This window comes from Chiloscyllium plagiosum, unplaced genomic scaffold (genome assembly GCF_037043375.1).
Source record: "Chiloscyllium plagiosum isolate Xiang-an unplaced genomic scaffold, Cpla_swu_hap1 HiC_scaffold_30, whole genome shotgun sequence".
Taxonomy (NCBI): domain Eukaryota; kingdom Metazoa; phylum Chordata; class Chondrichthyes; order Orectolobiformes; family Hemiscylliidae; genus Chiloscyllium; species Chiloscyllium plagiosum.
In genome coordinates this window covers 51556490-51573171 of record NW_028270168.1, presented here as the reverse complement: position 1 = coordinate 51573171, position 16682 = coordinate 51556490, and the positions used below count along the sequence as shown (strand labels likewise).

The 16682-nt window shown below is 42.7% G+C and overlaps 1 protein-coding gene across 5 annotated transcripts in view; it reads right to left on the bottom strand.

Annotated features, from left to right (window-relative positions):
- The window catches only part of col16a1 (collagen, type XVI, alpha 1), a 371262-nt gene that overhangs the window by 135907 nt on the left and 218673 nt on the right, over window positions 1-16682 (bottom strand). For all 5 annotated transcript variants that reach the window (XM_087976933.1, XM_087976932.1, XM_087976935.1 and 2 more), the window contains 3 exons: window positions 8931-8966; window positions 8477-8512; window positions 3642-3764 (listed from right to left, as the gene is read on the bottom strand). In XM_087976933.1, the coding sequence (XP_087833059.1) occupies window positions 3642-3764; window positions 8477-8512; window positions 8931-8966 (195 nt within the window). The remainder of the gene's footprint in view (window positions 1-3641; window positions 3765-8476; window positions 8513-8930; window positions 8967-16682) is intronic.

Sequence of the window (16682 nt, the reverse complement as noted above, 5' to 3'; positions counted from 1 at the left end):
CCTTCTGCCCACCTTCCTGTCTTTTCGATAGGCTGTATATCCTTGAGTATTCAGCTCCTAATCCTGATCCCTTCGCAGTCGTATCTCCATGATGCTCACCACGTCATACCTGCCAATTTCCATCTGCTCCACAAGCTCATTTACCGTATTCCTTATACTGCGTGCATTCAGATATAACACCTTCAGTCCTGTATTAACCGTCCCTCTTCTCATTGTCATTCGTTTGCCCAAAATGATTGAAGTTTGATTGCTAACCCTTTCTACACACTGCCCTATTTGCGTCTGTGCCAGAGATTGTAATAATCTCTCCTGAGTTCTGTATTCTTACCTCCTCCTTGAATTTGGGTTTTCTAATTTCCCCTATGACTGAACCATCCACACTGCCCACACCCCCCCCCCCCCCCTCCCATCCCCCCCACGGGGCTACATTCAACTGAGTGTGGCATCAAGGAGCCCAAGCAAAACTACTCAATGGGTATCAGGACAAACTCTCCATTGGTTGGAGTCAAACTTAATACATAGGAAGATGGTTGTGGTTGTTAGAGATTAGTCATCTCAGTTCTAGGACATCTCTGCATGAATTTGTCAGTGTCATGTCCTAGACCCAACTATCTTCGGCTGCTTCACCAATGACTTTCCCTCCATCATAAGCTCAGAAGTGGGGATTATCACTGATAATTGCGCAATGTTCAGCACCATTCGCAACTCCTCAAATACTGAAGCAGTCCATTTTCAAATGCAACAAGATCTGGACAAGATCCAGGCTTGGGCGGACAAGTGGCAGGCAACATACGATTCAAACAAATGCAAGGTAATGATCACCTCTAATAAGTGAGAGAATCTAATTACCATCTCTTGACCTTCAACGGCATTACTATCACTGAATCCCCTACTATAAACATCCTGGGAGTTAACATTGACCACAAACTCAACTGGACTCTCTGCATAAACATAATGGCTACAAGAGCAGGTCAGAGGTTAGGAATATTGTAGACAGTAATTCACCTCCTAATTCCCCAAGACCAGTCCACCATCTACAAGGCACAAATTAGGAGTGCATAGAATATTCCCGAGTTGCCTGGATGGATGTAGCTCCAACAACATTCAAGTAACCTGATACCATCCAAGATAAAGCAGTCTGCTTGATTGGCACCACATCCACAAGTATCTACTCCCTATGCCACCAATGCTCAGTAGCAGCAGTGTTGAAAAGTGTGGCACTGGAAAAGCACAGCAAGTCTGACAGGATCTGAAGAGCAGGAGAGTCGATGTTTTGGGCATAAGTCCTTCAGCAGGAATCTGACATTTCTGATGAAGGATTTATGCCCAAAACTTTGAATCTCCTGCTCCTCAGATGCTGCCTGACCTGCTGTGCTTTTTCAGCATCATACCTTTCAATTCTGATCTCCAGCATCTGCAGTCCTTTTTCCCAGTAGCAGCAGTCCACACCATCGTCAAGATGCATCTCCGAAATTCACTGTGGCTTCTTAGAAACACCTTTTAATTGCATGACAACTTCCATCTAGAAATTCAAGGGCAGGAGACACATGGGAACACCACCACCTACAAGTTCTCCTCCAAGCCACTCATCATCCTCACTTGGAAACATATCGATCATTCCTCCTCTGTCTCTGGATCAAAATCCTGGAATTCCCTCCCTAAAGGCATTGTGGATCTACCTATAGCCTGTGGACTGCAGTAAGTCAAGATGGCAGCTCACCACCATCTTCCCAAGGGCAACAAGGAAAGGTCAATCAATGCTGGCTCAGTCAGCAAAGCCCACGTCGCTTGAGTGAACAAAATAAAATGAGATAATGTTGGGGAAGGATGTGTACAATGCAAGATCTACAAACCAATTAATTAAGAATTATAAATCCTTAGTAATTTGTTGAAGTTTTTCATTTTGCACTCTTCAGGATAATTCAAAGGTTTTGCAGTTAGCTCTCAGTCATCATTCATTGGTGCAATTTCCATAGCTATACCTCAACCAGAGTCCACTTGGCAACCAACTTGGCATTCTCCTCTCATACAAAGTAAACGTTGCTTTCCCTTTACTTTGATATTTGTTGAGAATTATACTAATGAGTGTGCCAGAGAACTTACAAAATGTGTCTTCTTTTTAGCAACATTTAAATTCTTTATGACAAAATGAGTATTAATCTGATTTGATTTGGTGATGCAAACTGAGAGAGGCTCTTATGGTGCACTGGTAATGTCGCTGTCTGAGCTGGAAGCAACTAGGTTCAAGTCCCATGTGCTCCAGAGCTTTGTCATAACCTGTCTGAACAGGGTGATCAATGTTAATACTGGAACTCAAGTCCCACTATTCCCAAATCGCCATAACACTTCAAAACCTTTTGCAAATCTGCAGAATTCCCCAATTTACCTGTCTTTTAGACCTAGATTGACATAAAGCATGAATCAGGGTTTCTGCACTGAATGAAAATTACTACTTATTACACTTAAGTAAAATGCTAGCTGTAGGCAAACAATTATAAATCATCAAGATATAACTCGACCAGTTTAAACTCTAATTTCCTTATAAACTTCCCAATACACATACAGGGCAGACAGGCAGGGAATAAAACATAGGTGTTATGGACAGAGGGAAAGTCTGGGAAAGCAGCTGTTTTAAATGTCCACGGGATTTGCTGAGATGATTCTTTTGTTGATCAGAACTCTGTCTCTCAGTTTTCATTTTCCAGATTCTATCATTTTTTGCAGGAAGAACCTGGTGACTGTTTCACACTTATAAAAGTCATGGCTTACAGCAACTGGAAAGTGGAAATAAACTGACTATTTTCAGGCTTGAGATGCTTTCTACTCCTGAGCATCGACAGTTTCTTCACCACAACAGATTCAATGGTTTCTCCCAAAGCACTCACTGCCCCAAGCTGTTCAGTTACCTGGGAGCCAATCATGCAGTATTGACAGGCAGAAGGCCTTATCATTGATAACTGGCTATTAGTCTACAGGCCAATCAGCTACTTGTTATCATAGAACACTCCACTCATACATTCCATTTGGCTTCAGCTCATGACTGCCTGAACCAGCAGCTGTGTAAACAATACTTACAAAGAGTGCCAGGTTCCTTGCATTTATAAAAAAACTGTAGTAATTCTTCAACGATCTTTGTTATTAAAACAGTTATTTTCTCACTTCTGTCCAGGATCAAAAGCACAGAGAAATGAAAAAGTATGGTCTTTACATTGAAAGTATCCATAATACTTGGGAGGTTATTTCCATGCTGGCAACATTTATTACCTCTTGGACCCAAACTCACTTTTCTTTTATGGGATGTGATCATTGCTGACAAGACTGGTATTTTTTAGCTATTCCATAGTTGCCCCTGCACTGAATGACTTGCTCAATCCTTTCCTGAGGTTTTCCATTGGTGTGGGTCTGGAGTCACTTATAAATCAGAGTAGGTGAGGATGGCAGATTCCCTAAAGTTAACCTGATCAGTATTTATGACAATCAAGGATATTTTCAGCATTACTACCGAGACTGGCTTTCAAGCTTTTATGAATTAAAATCATGCTGTGTTAGGTTTGAATTCATGTCCCCAGAGAACTTACCACATCCTCTGGGTTACCGGTCCAATGTCATTAGCACTACACCACCTCCTCCCCCATACTCACATGTGGTCCAGGGTCTTGAACTCCCGGGGTTCCTGGGTCACCTTTAGGGCCAGGTGGTCCGGGGATTCCCACAATGTTTCCAAGCTCGTCAGTGAGTTCTGGACATATCTTGCATGAATCGCCCTTTGTTACAGAACAGACATGAAATGCTTTATATCTGCAGCGAATTCAGTTTCTCCCAACTTCTCCAACAATATAACAGGGAATGATTTTACAGTTGTTCTAATTGCCTGTGTGCAGGCATGCTGAGTACTGGTATTCTTGTCACATTGATGAAGTCTTGGCAGTATTTGATGCCTTACAATGAGAGCACCTTATCACCTCTGTTTAGGAAGGTCTATTGAGGCAGTGGAGGTTGCTGGAAGTAGGCCCTCACAAGACCAAAAATCATCGAAGGGCCCAGGCCTCATTGAGGAGTTGTATGAGGGGAATCATGTGGATGGGGAAATGGTTCAGCGGGAATAGGACAGTGAAGTGGATCTTAGCAGGACCCCTCTCAATTCTGGATTAGTGGTGCTGGAAGAGCACAGCAGTTCAGGCAGCATCCAAGGACCTTCAAAATCGACATTTTGGGCAAAAGCCCTTCATCAGGAATAAAGGCAGAGAGCCTGAAGCGTGGAGAGATAAGCTAGAGGAGGGTGGGGGTGGGGAGAAAGTTGCATAGAGTACACTGGGTGAGTGGGGGAGGGGTTGAAGGTGATAGGTCAGGGAGGAGAGGGTGGAGTGGATAGGTGGAAAAGGTGATAGGCAGGTAGGACAAGTCCGGACAAGTCATGGGGACAGTGCTGAGCTGGAAGTTTGGAACTAGGGTGAGGTGGGGGAAGGGGAAATGAGGAAACTGTTGAAGTCCACATTGATGCCCTGGGGTTGAAGTGTTCCGAGGCGGAAGATGAGGCGTTCTTCCTCCAGGTGTCTGATGGTGAGGGAGTGGCGGTGAAGGAGGCCCAGGGCCTCCATGTCCTCGGCAGAGTGGGAGGGGGAGTTGAAATGTTGGGCCACGGGGTGGTGTGGTTGATTGGTGCGGGTGTTCCGGAGATGTTCCTTAAAGCGTTCTGCTAGGAGGCGCCCAGTCTCCCCAATGTAGAGGAGACCGCATCGGGAGCAACGGATACAATAAATGATATTGGTGGATGTGCAAGTAAAACTTTGATGGATGTGGAAGGCTCCTTTAGGGCCTTGGATAGAGGTGAGGGAGGAGGTGTGGGCGCAGGTTTTACAGTTCCTGCGGTGGCAGGGGAAAGTGCCAGGATGGGAGGGTGGGTTGTAGGGGGGTGTGGACCTGACCAGGTAGTCACGGAGGGAACGGTCTTTGCGGAAGGCGGAGAGGGGTGGGGAGGGAAATATATCCCTGGTGGTGGGGTCTGTTTGGAGGTGGCGGAAATGTCGGCGGATGATTTGGTTTATGCGAAGGTTGGTCGGGTGGAGGGTGAGCACCAGGGGCGTTCTGTCCTTGTTACGGTTGGAGTGGGGTCTGAGGGCGGAGGTGCGGGATGTAGACGAGATGGGTTGGAGGGCATCTTTAACCACGTGGGAAGGGAAATTGCGGTCTCTAAAGAAGGAGGCCATCTGGTGTGTTCTGTGGTGAAACTGGTCCTCCTGGGAGCAGATACGGCGGAGGTGAAGGAATTGGGAATACGGGATGGCATTTTTGCAAGAGGTAGGGTGGGAAGAGTGTAATCCAGGTAGCTGTGGGAGTTGGTGGGTTTGTAAAAAATGTCAGTGTCAAGTCGGTCGTCATTAATGGAGATGGAGAGGTCCAGGAAGGGGAGGGAAGTGTCAGAGATGGTCCAGGTAAATTTAAGGTCAGGGTGGAATGTGTTGGTGAAGTTGATGAACTGCTCAACCTCCTCGCGGGTGCACGAGGTGGCACCAATGCAGTCATCAATGTAGCGGAGGAAGAGGTGGGGAGTGGTGCTGGTGTAATTACGGAAGATCAACTGCTCTATGTAGCCAACAAAGAGACAGGCATAGCTGGGGCCCATACGTGTGCCCATGGCTACCCTACTTTCTCCCCACCCCCACCCTCCTCTAGCTTATCTCTCCACGCTTCAGGCTCACTGCCTTTATTCCTGATGAAGGGCTTTTGCCTGAAACGTCAATTTCAAAGCTCCTTGGATGCTGCCTGAACTGCTGTGCTCTTCCAGCACCACTAATCCAGAATCTGGTTTCCAGCATCTGCAGTCATTGTTTTTACCTCGTTGATTTGGACCCCTCTCAATGCCAGGCCCATGGATCTGATTCAAATATTCAGAAACAAGGGAATCGCACCCCTCAGGAGACCAAAAGCAAGACTTTTTGTTCCCCACATTAAGAGACCCCTGCCGTTTGCAGAAAATGTAGATAACATTACCCTCTGCCTCTTTGTGCAAGTCATTAAACAGATTAATGATAGATAATAGCTAAATATTAATAATAGATTAATAGCAGAGGTCCTAGCATGGATCCTTGCAACACTCCACCAGTTACAACATGCCAATTTGTAAATGTCCCATTTATTCTTACTCTTAGCTTCCAGTCCATTATCTAATCCTGTACGCATGCTAAAGATCACTCCAACCGCTTGCATGTGGGTTAAAGTCAGATCAGTCATGATCCTATTGAATGGTGTAGCAAGTTCAAAAGGCCAAGTGGCCTACTATTGTTTCTTGTTCAATGTTTGTTTTCTTGTGTATTAATTTCTTGTGTCACACTTTCTTCAATATATTTTAGTATTCCAAGCTTGTTACATTTACTGGTGTCCCTTTAGCTGTCTACTCATTTAATCCTGAAAAAAATTCAAAGATGTTTGTCAGAAAGGATCTCCCTTTAGTAACACCATGTTGACTTGTTCTAAGTTTTGCTCAGTGCCTTTATAAGACTTCCTTCACAATGAAGTCCAGCATTTTCTTGATGGTCAGGATAACTGGCCTGCCATTCTGTTTTCCCTCCACCTCATTTTTTGAATATTGGTCTAATATTTGCTAACTACCAATTTGTGTGATCCACTCCAGAATCAAAATGATAACTAGCTCATTCACTATCTCTGCAGCTCTCTCTTTCACTATCAGAAAGTGTTGGCCGTGAGGTCTTTGGGAATGTGTCCGATTTTAGGTTCTTCAGTTTCTAATGCATTTTTACTCTGTTGAAGTTAGTCACCTTAATTTTCTCACTCCAGTTAGCCTCTGGTTTACACTGTATTTCTGGGATGCAAATTTTGTCTTCTGTGCAGAATATTTCTCAGTTCTGGACCCTATTCCCCTTCTCTACTGTGGCACGATCCATTTTGATGGCAGGGAACTGACCAAATTTTCATTCCATCCCAGGAAAAGTAACTAATCATCAAGAAGCAGTTGGAAATCCAACTCTCTCTCTATGCCACCATCAATGACTGTGACCTCTTGATCCTACAAAATTGGCAGTCTCTGCCAGATTCTCACATGACAAAGTAATCTGGTATCTATGTGAGGACTGCCCTGTCCTTAAAGCAACTTTATAATGTATAGATGCTTCCTTGATTTCTGAAACCCTCTTCAAACTTAGAAGGGAACCAGCAGCTGCTTTGTTTATTGGCTGGAATTATATGTCAACATACGCCATGATATGCAATCAGTTAACACACTTTTAACCTATAAATTGCCACTTATACTTGATGGGTATTCCCTGACATCTTTGCTTACATCAACTATTTGAAGCATAACCATATGAAATTAGTTGCTTAACCTGTATGGAACTGATTTAACAAGCCACCTGCAAACATCAATTTTCTGATCAATTTTCTGATCAAGCCACAGTGGAATTTAATAAATATCTCAATGCACAATCAAACCATATCAGGATTATTTCACAGACTGGGGTTACCTTAGTCTGACAAGAGCTGATTTCAGATTGCAGCAGGTCTTGCCTGCCCCTGAATTTGTATTCATAGAATTACAAAATCATAGAATCCCTAGTGTGGAAGCAGATCCTCTGAAAAGCATTCCCCTTCCCCCAAATCCATGTAACCCTGCATTCTGTAAAAAGAAAATCAGAGACCTTGAAAAGTGACTCTCCACTTCTAAGAATGATGCTGGAACTGAGAGGCTGTGATCCATAGAATCCCTAGTGTGGAAGCAGGCTATTCAGGCCATCAAGTCCACACTGACCCTCCAAAGAGCATCACAACCCAGACCGAGATCCTCCTACCCTATCCCTGTAACCTTGTATTTATCACGGCCAATCCACATAACCTGCACATTTTTGGATTGGAGGAAACCCACGCAGACATAGGGAGAACATGTAAACTCCACACAGACTGTCTCCTGAGGATGGAATTGAACCTGGGTTCCTGACACTGTGAGGCTGCAGTGCTAACCACTGAGCCACCATGCTGCCCTGACTGCTTGAATGAGTAATTGCTCTGTCAAAAGACAGATCTGTGGAGGCCTGTTTTATATATGGCGAATGGTTCAGTAAGTATACCTGAGACCTGAATATGGGAGATTTGAAACACAGAATCCCCAAAACAGATCACTTATCCTATTGACTGGTCTAATTAATTTCAAGTCCTTACATTTTCCGCATAGACCTGCAAATGTTTCCTCATTATCTGCATTTACCTAATTCCATTTCGAAAGTTACTATTGGAACTGATCCCACCATCCTTTCAGGCAATGTATTCTGCGTCATAGCAACTCATTGTATCCAAATAATTCTTTTCATTGCTCCCCTGGTATATTTTGAGAATTATCTTGGCCTGCCTTACAGTGTGAACTGTTAGACCAGGGAAGCATGTGTTCTGTTCATGCAAAGGAAATTAACATTTACTATGAAGGACTAATAGGCTAGAATTCTCGGCTTTCAATGGTTAATGAACTCACCTTCTCTCCCTTCACACCAGGATCTCCTGTATCACCCTGAGTGGAATTTAAACAAACATTCATCAGATAAAAAAAAAACACATATTGTTTTATAAGATTATAGTATCTGGGAAATACTCCAAATTAAAAAATAACCAACTTTCCAAGTATTCACCACATTTATTTTTAAGCTGGCAAATCACCAAGACAGCAGCTAGTTTTGCTCTTAAAGCTCACAGATGATGCCACGTCTTGTCCATATTGTGGGATTTAGGGTCAGCAGAAACGTGTCACAAAAAGAAGCTGGTCTAAGGGTGCTTAAAGACTGAATGACCATGCCTCTAACCTCCATTTCAACACAATCTGACCTCTGACCCCAAAAAAGTACCATACATCAGCCAACCCTTGACCCCTATGCACCCCATAATCCCCTAACGCACAATTGTGATCTGGTCTCGATTGCTTTGCATCTTACCTTCTCACCCTGTGTTCCTGGAGGTCCAGACATGCCCTATGTTTGCAAACGAAAAGATAGTTAGATATCATGTAATATGTGTTGGTGCAAACTGCTCACAGACAAGGCAATCAGTCCGTCTGAATCTAGTGACAGCTGAACACCTTCATGTACATTCCTGAGAGCATTGGTATCCAGACAGAAACATGCTGCAACAAAGATTGCCACTCCTCTCTCTCCAACCATTCACACAGTGAGTGCTGGCGAACTGCAGATGAAGGTTGAAACTGATTAATGATGACATTTATAAGTGCTACTAAAACAGAAACAAGAAATCTTGCTAAGGTTTCAGAAAAGATAAAAGAATGAATAAGCGATTCATGTGCCACTGTACGATTGACATTATCTGCAAATTTTGCATTATTTTGCACAGTCTGAAAGATTTACTTTGAAGGTTTGATCACTTTGGAATGGTTGCCAGGACAGTAAAAAAAACACATGGGTTCCCTTTAAAGCTAAGGAATAGGATTCTTCAAACTCTGGAGACCAACAGTTTCATCTCTCCCAAGGACAGCCCTTCTTCAAGGAGCTGCTCTGGCATGCACATAGTTTCTGTCTCACCAGGCTACAACTCTTTCTATCTATAAATCTATAAGACTTCCCCAAAACCACCCGCTGCTCATGATCAAATGTGAAAAAGAGCTCACATAAATTTCTATAATTCACAACAGTTGGGAACAGGCTGAAAATTTACAACTAAAATCTTTAATAAAGCAAGACTGAGAGACATATTTCTGGTGTTTCATGTTGACATTTGAATAATTTTTTTAGTAAAACCTCAGCATTGTGTCCTGTATTTTGTTTTCTAAATTTATGAATACATCTTTTTAATATTAGAATGTTTTGCGTTATAAATGGAAGAACTGCCATAATTATATTTATACTTTACACACTTCCTAAAACTGTGCTTTTCAATCTTCAATTGTTATGCACAAAGACAGGTTTAAAGAGGGCACTTATTGCTTATGCCATTTTCATTTCTCTAGGCTGGTTTATATATTCTACAACTTCAAAGTGGTTCACTGGAAATCCCAGCATAACTCACTGATTTACACCCCTGAAAATTGCAGAACAGCTATTGTGCTGGATCCTATGGTACACTACATATTGAGTTCTGAACTCAAGCTGGCAAGTGAGGCAAATACAGTTAACATGGATGATGCAATGACAGAGCAAAGTAAGACTCTAGGGTTGTGTGTTTAGCAACAGTTGGTTATGTAAATTAATGAGAGGAAAAGGGCTGTGATTTTTTTTTCTCACTGATTCATGGGAGGTCAATTTCATTGGTAAGAAATGATTGCCCATCTGAAATTGTCCTTCAGAAGTTAACTGCTGGAAGTTCATTAAGGAGTTATCAAAGGTATTAAATGGTAAGTAAGGGTTCTATTTATTTATTCATGAGATGTGGACTGCTGGCTGGACCAGCATTTATTGTCCATCCCTACTTGCCCTTGTGAAAGTTCTTGTTCTGTTGTAGTTCATGTGCTGTAGTTAGATCCACAATGTTGTGAGAAAGGGATTTCCAGGTTTTTGGCCCAGTGACACTGAGAGAACAATGAAATATGTCCAAGGCAAGATGGTGAGTGGCTTGGAGGGGATTTTGCAGGGGTGGTCTTCCTATGTACCTGGTGTCCTTGTCCTTCTAGATGGTAGAAGTCGTGGGCCTGGAGGGTGCTATCAAAGGAGCCTTGGACAGTTGCTGCAGTGCATCATATAGATGGTACACACTGATAGTTAGTGGTGAGGAAGTGAGTGTTGGAGGTGGTAGATAGGTTGCAAATCAAGTGGGCTGCTTTGTGTTGAGTTTCCTAAGTGTTACTGGAGCTGCACATCTATGCGTTCAAAGGGGCAGGGTTTGCAGAGACATTAAGTGAGTTACTTGCCAAAGATTCCAAGCTTCTGAGCTGCTCTTGTAGCCACAGCATTGATATGGTTGGTCCAGTTCAGGTTCTAGTTGATGATATGGGGGCGATGATATCAAGGTGTGAAAGGTCAAGAAAATCTCAAGGATGATATGCAGAAGTAGGTTCTAAAGGTTTCAAAACTGCATTGAAAGATTAGTTGCGCATACAAAGCTGTCAATCTGCCTCCAACCATCATAAAACCTAAAGTGAGCAAGTTCAGAGCAAAGATTAATGCAAACTTAAAACTAATTGAAGAGACTGGCTCACAAGAGCCTGTAATTCAGCACCGTCTTTGGAATCTCACTCAGAAGACTTTGCTTGGATCAGAATTCAACTAAATATGGAAGAAAAATAATGAAAAATAAAAAAAACCAAAGAAAATTGCTGGCCTCACAAGCGATTTCTGCTTCACTTCAATGCAGTCAGTTTGAACTTGCCAAAAACATTGCATCAGAACCTCCTTCTGAAGCAGACAAAAATAACTTTGGGAACATTTCCAGTTCAGGCTCGTTTCATGTTGCACTCAACAATCTCCCTGTTTTTCTACCCCTCCTTTTCCATACAATATGTAATTCCAAACTCAGAGCTTCCACCACAGCTGGCCAGCTCACATCCAATGTCAGAGAGGCAGTTTGCATCCGGCTTGAAGATCTCTCTGGTGACATTCTCAAAGTTAACGGTTAATACAGATGAAAACAAAATGGCTTTCCTCAGTTGAAAGGGAACACTGTTCCCTCCCTCTGGCACAGTATCTTACTCGTGCTTATCTATTCCCCAAAATGACGCAGGTGAGAGCAAAGCTTCGCTGTGGAAGCCAGAACTATAAGCTCAACACCAATAAATCCAACAAGGCAATTACAGAATCTTTTATCCCCATGCAAAGGTGGAACACATTATCATGTCAAGGTAACAGAGCCGAATAGCACAGATGCATTTATAAGGGATGTGCATTTGGGTTAGCTGAAATGGATGGGAGAAGGCTGGTGTGCACTGTAGCATGGACTTCTTGGGCCAATTGATCAGTTTCTGTGCTGATATATCATTGAATTGCACAGTACACTGAGTCGACACTGCTACCTACACTAGGCTCAGAGCTTTGAACGTTGTAACAGCCCAATGCTCATTAAAGCACTTTTCAAGCTTGTGAGGTTTCTCACCTTAAGTACACTCCTCGGCACTGCATTCCACTCTCAATCTCTCTGGGTGAAAAGTTCTTTTCCTCAAATCCTCTCTGAAACTCTTGCCTTTCACGATAAAATTATGCTACCTTGTTATAGGTCCATCAACTAAGTGGGACAGCTGTGTTCTGTCCATCTGTCCATACCCCTCGTCATCTTGTACACCTGTATCAGGATTCCCAAGCTTATCCAGCCTCTCGTCAGAACTAAAGTGCTCCATCCCAGGTATCATCCTGGTGAATTTCCTCTGCATCCCCTTCTGTGCATTTATATCCTTCCAATAGTGTGGTGACCAGACTAGCACGCTGTACTCCAGCTCTGGCCTCACCATTGTTCTGTACATCTCCTTGCACTTTTGATCTGTGTTTAAACCGATAAAGACAAGCATCCCATTTACTTTTGTAACTACTCTATTAACTAGTCCTGCCACCTTCAGGGATCTATCAATAAGCACACCAAGATCCCCAGTTCCTCTGAACTTCCTAGTAATTTTATGTGATTGTACAATGGCATATCATTTGGTGTTGCAGTTAAAAATCACACAACACCAGGTTATGGTCCAGCAGGTTTATTTGGAAGCGCTAGCTTTCTGAGCGCTGCTCCTCAACCACCTGACCAAGGAGCAGCATTCTGAAAGCTAGTGCTTCCAAATAAACCTGTTGGTCTATAACCTGGTGTTGTGTGATTTTTAACTTTGTACACCCCAGTCCAACACCGGCATCTCCGAATCATTTGGTGTTGAGCAGCTTTGTATATGCAACTGTTGCGACAAGGGGACATGAGTGTCATGTGTCAAATACAGTGAAGAACTGTCCTGAAGATGGATCACTGGACCTGAAATTCTGCTTTTTCTCCATAGATACTCTCAGACCCTGCTGAGCTTTTCCAGCAACTTCTGTTCTTGCTTCTGATTTCCAATATCCGCAATCTTTGTTTTTGTTTGTGTGTCACGTGTTGTCAGCACTTTTCCCAACTGTATTACGACCAAGATGTTCTAACTTTCCTCTTCAGGATTTGTCAACAGTTGTTTGGCATAATCAGTCTGAATTCTGCTGTCCAATTCAACGGAAATTTTAAAAAAATTAATTCATGGGATGTGGGTACCACTAGGCCAAAATGGATTGCTCATCCTTAATTACCCTGAAATAGGCGCTGGTGTACTGCTGCAATCTAGTGGGGGGTACATTGCAGTACATTTAGAGGGGTTCCAAGATTTCAGTGAACAAACAGCAGTATATTTCCAAGTCAGGATTGTATGTAACTTGGAGGAGAACTTGCAAGTCATGCTGTTCTCAAGTAGCTGCTGCCCTTCTTCTAAGCGGTAGAGGTCGTAGTTTTGGAAGGAACTGTTGGAGAAGCCCTGGTGAGGTGCTACAGTGAATGTTGTAGATGGTACACACTTGCTGCTGAATATCGAGGATGGAGGATGTGAGTGCTGAAGGTGGTGGATGAGGTGCTTGTTAAATGGGTGGTCTTGTCCTAAACAATGAGCTGACATTACCTACATCCCTCTCACCTACCTGGTCATTGCTGGGATATCTCCAGAAATGATTTCTCATCAGACCCCATCAACACCTCCAGGCTCCCTAAGGACCTTCTTCCCCTATCTGACTTTTTGAAGTCCTTATCCAGGCATTTCAAGTCTCTAAACTCAACTATTCCATATTCATCATGTGACCTAATGACTTCATCTTAACTAAGGACACTTGAGTCATGAAAGGCAGTGTGACTATAGCTGAGTAAGTTAACATTAGCCCAGACACTGCAGTGCCCATGATTGTAATCTATGTGTCTATGGGGAGCTGTGATAAACATCTCTTGAATCTTTCAGTATCATGTTAACTGCGTCTAGTTCTTTTGTTACAGAGTTAGCATCAGGTACAAGTACCCTCCTGGAGGCAAAGGTCACATCTTGGGGCAGACATTCTGCATCTTGCATTTGAAATTCTTATGTACATGGTAAAAATCATCACCTGACTTCATCCCTCCTTCTGTAATGTGCTCCAATCCAATAACCCTCAGAAAAGTCTGCATTCTTTGAACTTTTCCATTTAGCACATTGTCCCTTCCTTCTTGGCTGTCCAGCCTCATTATTACCATTCACTCATTAACCTTCCTTACAAGGCAGGTTCGATTTAAAGAGCGCCATCTTCAATATAATAGTCATGATTTGGAGATGCCGGTGTTGGACTATAACCTGGTGCTGTGTGATTTTTAACTTCAATATAATAAACATTCCAAACACATCTCAGCAGTATTTTGAAGCACTGAGCCTCATGAGACAATATTGGGGTGGATGGTCAAAAATGCAGTAAAAGTGCTCGGTTTTAAGAAGTGTCTTAAAGGAAGCAAGTAAGTTAAACAGTGGAGGGTTTTACGGAGGGAATTCCAGAACTTGCAACCTCGCCAGTACAAGAGAAGCTGAGCTAAGACAATTAAAATTGAGGATGCTCACAAGGCCACGTTGAGAGGACCACAGAGATCTCGGACGGTTGTGAGATTGGAAAAGATTATAGAAATAAGGAGGGGTAAGGCCATGGAGGGATTTGAAAATAGCGATGTGAATCAGGACAATGGGAGCCAGTTTAGGTCAGTGAGCATGGGAGTGATAGGTATACAGAACTTGATATAAGTTAAAGCATGAGAAGCAGAGTTATGCATGATATCAAGTTTATGGAGGGTTCAATTTTAAAGACCTGCCAGGAACAGATAGGAATAGGCAGGTCTAGAAGTGACAAAGGTACATTGAGAGCTTTAGCAATAGATGAGGTGCTTGTGATCTTGGGTAATGCTAATACATGGAATACTAATGAGAGATGTGGAGAAAGTGAGGAACCTTAGAGTCCAGAGATCCCCGAGTGTGGCAGAACAACTCAATAAGGTGAATAAGAGGTAACTATGGTATCCTCTGTTTTATTATCCGAAGTACAGAGTGTAACAGCAGGAAGATTATGCTAGAAAGATATAAAGCATTCAAAAGACCATAATATGAGGCTCAGACTGGAAACATGCAGCAAAGAAGAAAGATTGGATAAGCTGGAGGTGTTTACCATGCAACAAGTGAAACTGAGGGCAGATTTAATTGAAGTGTACACGGTTGTGGTAAGCCGAGGGAAAGAGGGTACAAAGGAAGGAAGGATCTATTTGCCTTCAGAGAGAGGCCATGAGCAGAGGTCATAGATTTAAAGTGATTGGGTATACAGGGTTTGAGACTCACTGCCTGAAAGGGTCAAGGAAGCAAGAGATGGATCTCTTGTTTATGTGTCATATATAATTCCACTTAAGTTAGGAAATTAATGTTATAATGGGTGTTTTTGACATGTAACACATTGTATGCTGAAGAATCAGAACATTCTGCAAAGTAAACACTGTTAAAAGTGCTGATGACCCCAAACAGGCTGCAAGCAATTGGAGCACTATTCGACTGACAAGGGCTTGAACACATGAACCTCATCAAGTTGTGACATCTGTCAGGAGTTTCCAGTCTTTACTTCAATTATAACAGTCATTCTGATTCATCTATTTGGCATATTCACTCACTGTACGTTTTGGCAAATGCTCACTGCATAGGATTTCAGGCTGTGCCAAATATTTAATTTCCAAACACAGACTAGGTAGATCCCTGCATAGTCCCAGCTGTTAGCTGTAAAGCCTCTCATTGTAATTGGTAATTCCTGGAAATTTTACTGCCATTTCAAAGAGCCAAATGAACCAACTGGCAGTACAGAATTTGAGTCTTGTTGAAATAAAGGCACATGTACTCAAAGTTTCTCATTTTGCACTCATCAGGACAATTCACCTGCTTAGCAGTTAACAATCAATCATCATTAACCAGTGCATTCTTCATGGCAATGCCTCTATCAATTACAGTCAACTGGTCAATTAAGCAGCACTCTTCTCTCATACAGTATACATTTTGTATTTCCTTGCTTTGATATTGCTTGTAAACTTTCCTGATGAGTGTAAGAGTAAATCTTCAGACCCTTTGGCCCAAACTGGCCCATGCCAACCAAAATGTGCGTCCACGCTCACCCCACGTTGCTGTATTTGGCCTATATCCTTCTAATCCTTTCCTATTCACATATTTGTCCAAATTCCTTTTAAATGTCATGAATATATCCACCTCAACCACTTCCGCTGGCAGCTCATTCCATATGCGTACCACCCTCCATGTAAAAACGTTGCCTCTCAGGTTCCCTTTTATTCTTTCCTCTCTAACCTGAGACTGATGTCCTCTCATCCTCGATTCTCCAATCCTGGGAAAAAGACTGAGTGCATTCACCCTATCCATGTCTCTCATGATTTTATACACCTCTATAAGGTCCCCTCTTGAGTCTCCTACGCTCCAAAGAAAAAAAGTCCTAGCATGTCCAACCACTCCCTATAACTCAAATCGTTGAATCCAAGCAACATTCGTGTAAATTTCTTCTGCACCCTTTCCAGTTTAATAACATTCTTCCTATAACAAGGTGACTAAAATGGAACACAATTCTCCAAGTGCGGCCTCATGAACGTAACATAACTTACCAACTTCTGTACTCAATCCCCTTACTGATTGAATTCCCTGGCTGTTCTTTGTTTCGCTTGCCCTATAATGGTAGTGTTGTCCCAGTCAAATTCCCAGTCCCAGG